Source organism: Littorina saxatilis, unplaced genomic scaffold (assembly GCF_037325665.1).
Source record: "Littorina saxatilis isolate snail1 unplaced genomic scaffold, US_GU_Lsax_2.0 scaffold_1971, whole genome shotgun sequence".
Lineage (NCBI taxonomy): Eukaryota > Metazoa > Mollusca > Gastropoda > Littorinimorpha > Littorinidae > Littorina > Littorina saxatilis.
This window is the reverse complement of record NW_027128456.1, coordinates 2537-11084: the sequence shown is the minus strand read 5'-3', so window position 1 is coordinate 11084 and position 8548 is coordinate 2537. Positions and strand designations below refer to the sequence as shown.

At 40.9% G+C, this 8548-nt stretch overlaps 1 protein-coding gene across 1 annotated transcript; it reads left to right on the top strand.

Moving 5' to 3' along the window:
• Positions 1-1675: 1675 nt before the first annotated feature.
• LOC138956807 (cysteine-rich motor neuron 1 protein-like) lies at positions 1676-7823 on the top strand. The gene is made up of 3 exons (XM_070328070.1): positions 1676-1830; positions 3493-3839; positions 7470-7823. The coding sequence occupies exons 2-3, from the start codon at positions 3554-3556 to the stop codon at positions 7817-7819; spliced, it is 636 nt and encodes a 211-aa protein (XP_070184171.1). The 5' UTR covers positions 1676-1830; positions 3493-3553; the 3' UTR covers positions 7820-7823.
• Positions 7824-8548: the final 725 nt, after the last annotated feature.

Sequence of the window (8548 nt, the reverse complement as noted above, 5' to 3'; positions counted from 1 at the left end):
AAGAAACTCTTTGTTGGGCGCCTTTCTCAAACTGCAACGTAATGCGCCTGCATACCGCATTGCGGGAAAAAGTTTTGGTTAAAAATCACGAGATGCACGTGGAAAGTGCCAGCGTGAAAACCGTGCAGCTATCGGGTGATTCTTCGCTCACGGTTTAGAACACGTGTTCCAAGCATGCTATAGGTGTGTTTGGTAGGCGACCAGTGATTGGTCAGGAAGATCACTTGTCCCGGGATAGGCGACTGCTGATTGGTCAGGGAGATCACAATCATGGTCTTTCTTCCCAATCCTTCTGTCTTTCTTTTTCTACATGCTTTTGCAGACAGAGGTCTGGTGTGTTTCCGTGACTAAGATTTGGAGGATTCCAACGCGTTGCAAGACTGGTTTAGGTCTAACAACGGGCTTCTAGTGTTAGTGCAATACACAGAAGGCTTAGCACGGGATGGATTTGGTTACATACTTTCGCTGACAAGCGGGAGCCAATTATTCAAGCGGTTTGCTTGGGAGAGCTACATTTTACGAGCTGTTGAGGTAATTAGCCGTTACTTTACGCTGGTGACCGGTCAATGTCTGTGAAATGTAAACTCTGTTTTGTTTCTCCATGATAGCGTATAACTTGCTCATTATAACGCTAAATTGTAATCTGTACATGGTTTTTGCAGATATGGAGAGGCGGAGAAAATGTCTTGAGTTGTTATTAAAAGTCTATCCTTGCAGGTACCACGTGCTCGCTGACGGGGGAAGTTAGATATGTTAAAGGTGGTAAAAGGGGGATTGTTGGCATGGTCACTGCACCAATTGCTCTTGTTTCATCTTGTTGTTGCTGGTTGACGCCGCTTGTTGCTGGTTGTTGCTGGAGGTGTTGCTGTACGTTTGCTGGACGTTTGCTACCTGACTGCTACCTGTTTGCTGTTGAAGACGGGCTACACTGTTGCTGTGCTTTGCTGTACGGTTGCTGTTCTACGGCTGTTACTGGTGTTGCTCCAACTTTCACCCGTATGCTCCACTGCTCCACTGCGTTTCATCGAATGGACCCTGGCTACACCGAGAGTTGAGTGCACCCATGCATAAACGCCCCCCACCTTGTCATCTTTCTAACCCTTTATGACGAACTTTGAGTTGTGACAACGTGGAGTGTTAACGCCTGTACAGGCTAAGACTTTTTACAGAGCAGCTAAGTGTTTTCTAACTTTACACGGTTCAGCGTGTTCTTATTATTTCATAAACTTTAACTGGCTTTTGTCAGTTGTCTTCATTGTTATTTTTACGACTTGGTCGTAAAAACATTATTGGCTTCACGAGAAGAGGGAGGTGGAGAGTTAGTGTATATAAACAGACGTCTAGAACTTAAACTTTTGTTGTTTCTAACTTTGTGTGTGTGACTGCGAGAGTGGGTCGTGGTGTGGTTAGTCAGTTAGCAGTAATTGACCGTTTTAGGTCATTCTTTTGACTTTGAAACGTGACAAACCCAAAACTCTCTATTCTCGATGACAAACAAAGGATTTAGTTCTCGAGAACGACGATCTATGGAAGATTTATTATATAAAGAGAAGCATCTTGTAGTATTTCATTCACGTGTGGTTTGGTGCAATATATTTAATCTTTTATTTCACTTGATCCCAGTAAAAAGCTGTGACTGTGCCACACTTCGATCAGAATGTTTTTACACAATTATAATTCGATTATGTGACGTGCAAGCATTCAGAAGGTAAACGAAGCTGTTGTCAGAAGATGGTGACAGTTTGCAGGCGCCAGAATCGATGACAGAACTCTATAAATAATCCGGATGAGCGCTGGCTGAGGACACTGTCTCAGGAGCTGAATAAAGATGTGAGTGTTGTTTTTTCCATTCATTTAAATGTTGTGTATCTATTTTTTTTTTATTAATATTATTTAGTTTGTATTTGTTTATCTCTTTATTTATTGATTTTGTTTGTTTATGTATCTATCTATCTATTTATTCATTTATTCATGTATTCTTTTTTAAATGTATTCATTCATTGCTTTAATTATTGTTGATGTAATTGGGTGGAGGGTTTTATCAAAAAGAAATATATCTATGGGTTTTTTTTTAGTTAGTTGGTAGGTTAGTCCTTTATTTACAGACTTGCTGACTATCTTACTTACTGACTCACTGACTGCCTTCTTGCTGATCGGCGGACTGACTGACACGAACACTTACTGAATGACTGACTGCCATCTTGCAGATGAGCTGACTGACTGACACACACACCGACAGAATGACTGACTGCCATCTTGCAGATGAGCAGACTGACTGACACGCACTGACTGAATGACTGACTGCCATCTTGCATATGAGCTGACTGACTGACACGCACTGACTGAATGACTGACTGCCATCTTGCATATGAGCTGACTGACTGACACCCACTGACTCAATGACTGCCTGACATCTTGCAGATCGGCGGACTGACTGACTGACTGTAGTCTTGACTCACAAGAATATACCCTCCTCCGCGTGTATGCCGTCATGCAAATCCCCAAAATCGATCAAGGATTTCAAAACAAGATAAGAACATCATTCCACTCGTAAACACTCAAAACCTCAAACCTTACCCTGAATTATGTGCACGGTGGAACTTTTTGGCTGAATTAATTTATAAATTAACACCTGCGTCATTATGCGTCATAATTCTAGACTAATAGCCAACTTGCACAATATCCCGCTTGGATAGCTCTCCGGTGCGAAAGATAAGGAAGGTTCACTTCCCTGCGGGCACATTTTTTTGCTGTCAAGAGTTATCGTTCTTTCCATACACTACACTCACTGATCTAAACAATGGCTACCGAACAGCAGAATTTTCATGCGATTGCAAGTACCAAAGTTGCAAAAATACCTCAAAGAAAGAAAAATACTATATTCAGGATACAAGAAACCGAAGCTGATAAAGTTATTGAACAGACAACGGAGTACCCGGATGGCACGTCATTTTGACGTCGAAGAGAATTCAGCCATCGCTTCACAAGCGCTGGTGCTCTCTGGCTTGTGTTAAAAAATACTCGATCGCCTTTCCTTTGTGTACGGGCCATGCTTGGGTACTTTGAACGAACTTAAGGATTATTCTTGCGGCTAATATTGCTGCAGCCCACTGCTGCACAGTGCAAATTCATCATTTTCAAGGCGAAGTGTCTGCACTGAAACGCAACCTCTCACAGAGCTATCAAAACATGCCCGCAGTTTGAGGCAGATCTCGAAAGACAACGCAAGGTATTGCAGATTTATCGCGCGACTTCGCGGCGCTGGCCGATAGGGAAAGTCGCCTATTCAGGCCTGGACAGATCTGTGTTGGTAAACATGATGGTTTACGCCTTAAGAATCATTTCATTATCATTATCATCGTTAACGTCATCATCATCAGCAGCAGCAGCAGTATCATCATCATCATCATCATCATCATCATCATCATCATCATCATTATCATTATCATCATCATCATCACCATTGATATGACCATTTGCATCCGATTTCAGATAAAGAAACGAAAGAGAGCGGGGGAGAAAAAAAGATCAAACCTTCCTACGAGTACACAAGATGACGTCATTCCGGGCTACAATGGCGCTAGTCGTCGTCATAGCTGCAGCAGCGCTGCAAGCACACGCTATTCCGCCTCCAAAAACACCTCCTCAAGTATGCGTCATGCCGAACGGGGAAGGGAACATTGAGCAAGGGAAGTCCGGGAAGTCTTCCGACGGTTGCATGACGTGTAACTGCGAGGAAGGCACTAGGATAATGACCTGTGTTTCGAGGGCCTGCCCGCCTACACCGTGTCACGACAGCGTCAAGACGCCGGGTGTCTGCTGCGAAACATGTCCCAACGGTGAGTGTTAGCGGGGCCAAGGGAGAGAGAGAGAGAGAGAGAGAGAGAGAGAGAGAGAGAGAGAGAGAGAGAGAGAGAGAGAGAGAGAGAGAGAGAGAGAGAGAGAGAGAGAGAGAGAGAGAGAGAGAGTTACACTCACGTTGTAACAGACTCTGACACAGTCATGCTTTTATTGTGAGAATTCCTGTTCGTACACAAAGCCTACTATTTTGGAAGGGTTGGAAAATAGGTCATCGGTCAAATGTCAAATGCAAACTTCTCATTGCAATATTGTTCCACAATACTACACATGTCGCAGGTCATTTCACAGCATAGCTTTCGGAACACTTTCCTTAATTGGGAGTTATCGTGTTCTGTTCAGATGACTGGCGTACAGACAATTTGTTCGTGTAATCTAGTGCGACAACCAGTTTTTGACCAAGGCGTCACTCCAAGAGTTTAATCATGGCTTCTCTGTGAGGTCATACAGGGATGTCATTTGGCGTTTGTAGTCAATGAAACGCCCAGATCTATTTGAATTATATATGATAAAAGAAATTAGAAACAAGAAATTCCTCCGATAGGAACTACACCCCCGTCAAAGGGAAATAACCTTCTCAGTTGGTGGCAGTGAGAATGGTTATTTCCCTTTGACCAACGGGGGTGTCCGTCTATACCAGGCCTTGTATAATTTTAATCCACCAATAACTCCCTAACCGTGTGTTTGACTGGTCCCAATTTTTGTAAGGACCATCGCAGGAATGTATAGAACCTGTTCACCAAGTTTGGTGACGATCGGTCCGTTCATTCTTGAGATCTACTTGCGATCACAAACACATCGAGTGAAACCTATACACACCCCTATACCGGGGGTGTAAAAAGCACGTCGCTGTATTTAGGCACAGCTGCCGATCTGTGTTCAAGTTGGGGTAAAGGTGACGTCTGAAAATGCCTGGAACTTCGAAAAAGTGCTGAACCGGTCATGGCCATTTTGGGTAATTGGCCGAAGAAAATGAACAAGTTTAAAATAGGCAAGAAAGGTCATTTTATGAAACGTACGTAACATTGTATTTGATTGTTTGTATTTGTTTCCCGCCATCTCCACAAGAATCAGCATTCAGACATGAAGTGACTACCCGTTGTTATTTTTTGTCTCTTAATTCTCCACCTTAAAGTCTGATAGGTCGAAGTGATCGAACATGTTTCTTTTGCTTAAACTCATGATCATACGTTCGATAGAAAAAAAAATTCTTCTTTAGGCATGATTTTTGAAAGTAAGCAGTCTTTTTTTTTTTTTTTTTTTTTTTTTTTTTTTTTTTTTTTTTTTGCCAAGCACATCATTGTGGGGCTTTTAATGAATAACATGCATCCGTCCACTCACAATATATTTTCTTTCATCCTTCAACATTTACCACTCAAAAAGTATATAGTATCAAAATTAATGAAAAACTTTTTTCTTACTTGTACCCTTAGACAATTTTCCTTGGTTGCCCCAAGATTGTGTTACTATTTGCTTAGACCATAGCTTTTTTTCTTTTTTTTCCGTTGAAATATGTATTTAAAATGCATATCATTATAATTATACACACACAAAAAACACAGTATGACATCCACTATATACATCTTGGTGTAACTTTGGGTCCGTATCTAGAAATGAGAAGAGAAGGAGAAAAAAATAAAAGAAATAAGAATAGAAAAATAAAAGAAATAAAAAAGAGGAATAAAAGTCATAATTTTACATTTCTGATCTGCAATTGCTTTTCGAATAAAACAAAGAGAGGAATTGAAGCCTTTGTTTTTTTATAAATACTTATGCACATTTTAGCAACCAAAATTATACGGTTCAATTCTTTCAACAGGGTTGCTTGCATTTTTCGATTTTTAACACCAAACATAATTTCGTGCACTGTTAACTCTATTTGTTTATCCATATGTACCCAAATATAAAATTCTATCTGTTTCCAAAACTCAATCACCACTGGGCAAAAGAGAAAAAAGTGTTCTATATAATCAACGCTATTGCTACAATATGAACAGACATTGTCCTCCACAACTTTCATTTTACATAACATAATGTTTGTGGGATAAATATTGTGAAGTAATTTCCATTGTAATACACGCAACCTTGTTTCTTTAACCGATTCAAAACTAGTCAACCAATCTTTCTTATCAATTTCATAATTAAATTTCCTCCTCCAAAAGCCAATTGCACAAGGTTCAACAACTTTCATACTTACTAATTCTTTTCTAAACTGTTGTGCGCTATGTACTTTCTTACCACGATATAAGGGGATATCCATCAAATCAATTTCTTTCTTTCCGTGCATCGTCTTGTGCATTACATTCAGAGCAACAGCACGAACCATGTTATATTCCAAAATTCTCCGTGGGGATTTTCCTAAAACATCACAAATGAACTGATAGGAGACAAATTCGTTTCTGTATAAAACATCATGTACGCTATTAAGACCCTTTCTCGCCCAATCTTCAAAATACAGTACATTTCCGGCATAAGCAAAACATTGGTTATTCCATAAAAGCGGATTAAATAAATTATTATCAATACATAAGCCTACGTTGTTATCAAGCCAGGTTTTCAAAACAATTTTCCAAAATTTGGATTTGATAAGTTCACTCCCCTTTAGTCTCCGAAAATTAACATTTGAATAAAAACATTCACAATTTGAGCCGTACATTGAAAACACTGACTTTGGAACACATTTCCACTTATCCGTGACTTTGCGGGATGTCAGTCTGACAGCCCATTGTAATAAAAATGATGCCTGCATGTGTTTCAAATCAATCATATTTAAACCACCATTTTCGACATCACTACACAATATTATCCTTTTAACCTTTTCAAATGCCTTTTTATTATTTTCTTTCTTTTTCCACAAAAATCTAAACAACAGTCTATTAACTTCTGCTAATACTTTATCAGGGATCACAAATGCCTGCATAAAATAAACAAATTGGGAGATCAAGAACGTTTTTATTACAATAATTTTACCCATGATACTCAAATTTCTTTTCTCCCATGCCGCAATCAATCGCTTAACAGACGTAATTCGCTCTGTCCAATTTTCCTCAACGTCAGAGGCTGATATGTCATTACAAAAATAAATTCCCAAAATCTTTAATTTTTTCTTCCAATTGAAATCATAAAAGGTGTCTTGACAATGTTTTTGACTTCCTAGCCACATGGCTTCACATTTTGACAGATTCAACTTTAATCCGGAAACGTAGTAAAAAGAATCAAAAATCAATAAGGCATGTTTTAAATCCGTTTCGCTTTTCAAAAATAACGTTACATCGTCAGCATACAAAGCAATTTTTAACATATCATCCCAAAACCTATCATTTAAACAATTCAAATTCGAAATACCGTTAACATTCTTATTCTGCCTAATCTTAATGGCTACTAACTCAATTGCCAAAACAAAGGCTAAAGGCGAGAATGGACATCCCTGACGGATTCCAGACTCCACTGGAAAATACTCAGACAACCAGCCTGCATAATTAACACAACTCTTGGCATCTTTCATCAAAACAAGGCATGATTTTTGAAAGTAAGCAGTCAGTTTGGAAGAAAATAAAGCCCAGAAAAAACCTCCATCACTGCATGACTTTACCCTCTAATCATGTACGCAGGGCCCAACTGCAAGACTCCAGGCGGGGCTCTCGTCAGCGATGGCCAGTCCGTCACCGAGAACAACATGTACTGCATGTGCAGCCTTCAATTCTGGATGCCAACGGGCGGCAGTGAGGGACCCCAGGCCGTGTGCATCCCCCTGCCTCCCCCGCCCCCATCAGGCTGTGCCTTTACCAACGGCACTGAGGTGGCAGGCACGAAGCCAGGCGATGACCTACAGCTGGACCCGTGCACCACGTGCTTCTGCACTGATGGCTACGTCTTGCAATGCGTCGACGAGGCTTGTCCCGCACCCGAGTGCTCGAACTACTTTACTCCGCAGGGACAATGTTGCCCGCAGTGCCCGTAAACCGGTGAGTATACCGTGTGATTTATCCTTTGCTGTTATATAAGGCCTTACATGGGTAACATAGCCTCACTGCCTTCTGAGTGTCTGGGGAAAGAATAAGGCTAGGGAGTAAACCTTACCCAGATCCGGAAGTGGGACCCCTAAGGCGGTTTGGTGCACATTTCGCCACCCTCCCGGCAGCTCCTGCAGCCAAACTGGTGCCAAACGTCGTGCTTCGCACTCCTTTGGATCACATTGGGGAGGCCGAGAGGGGGATTCTGACGACTGGGCAACCCAGGATCTCCAAATAAACTTGGCCAAAACATTATTGCAACAAATTTCAAACCCAAATTAAAGCATTAATCCCCGTGTCATTTTATTAAAACTGTATATGCCAGTTAAGACCGTTCACTTAACCTCCAGGATCACCTTTTGGATTAAATATTTCTTTTACATGGATCACGTGACCGCCGCTCAAGTAAGGGTACCCTCAAAATCGACCAGACAAAAACGGAAGAGCCGAATGAAAAATTGACAAGAAATCACAAGAGGTAAAACTTTGCAACTTTAATATACGAGAAGAAATTCAAACCAATTATCTACCCTGAATAGATTGTTTTGTTTTGCTACCTTGCGTATTTCGCGTGCTATGCTATTCCTACAGATGCAGGTGTCGATCGCAATCTGAGCGGTCAAAACGGGACTTTTTGCGTCATTTTTTAGGGGTATCATGACAAAAAAGTCTGCACT

Excerpts from the sequence above, each read along its gene's own strand:
- LOC138956807 (XM_070328070.1), top strand. The coding sequence starts at position 3,554 with ATGACGTCATTCCGGGCTACAATGGCGCTAGTCGTCGTCATAGCTGCA. Across the intron at positions 3,840-7,469 it reads CTGCGAAACATGTCCCAACG|GGCCCAACTGCAAGACTCCA; the intron begins GTGAGTGTTAGC and ends TCATGTACGCAG.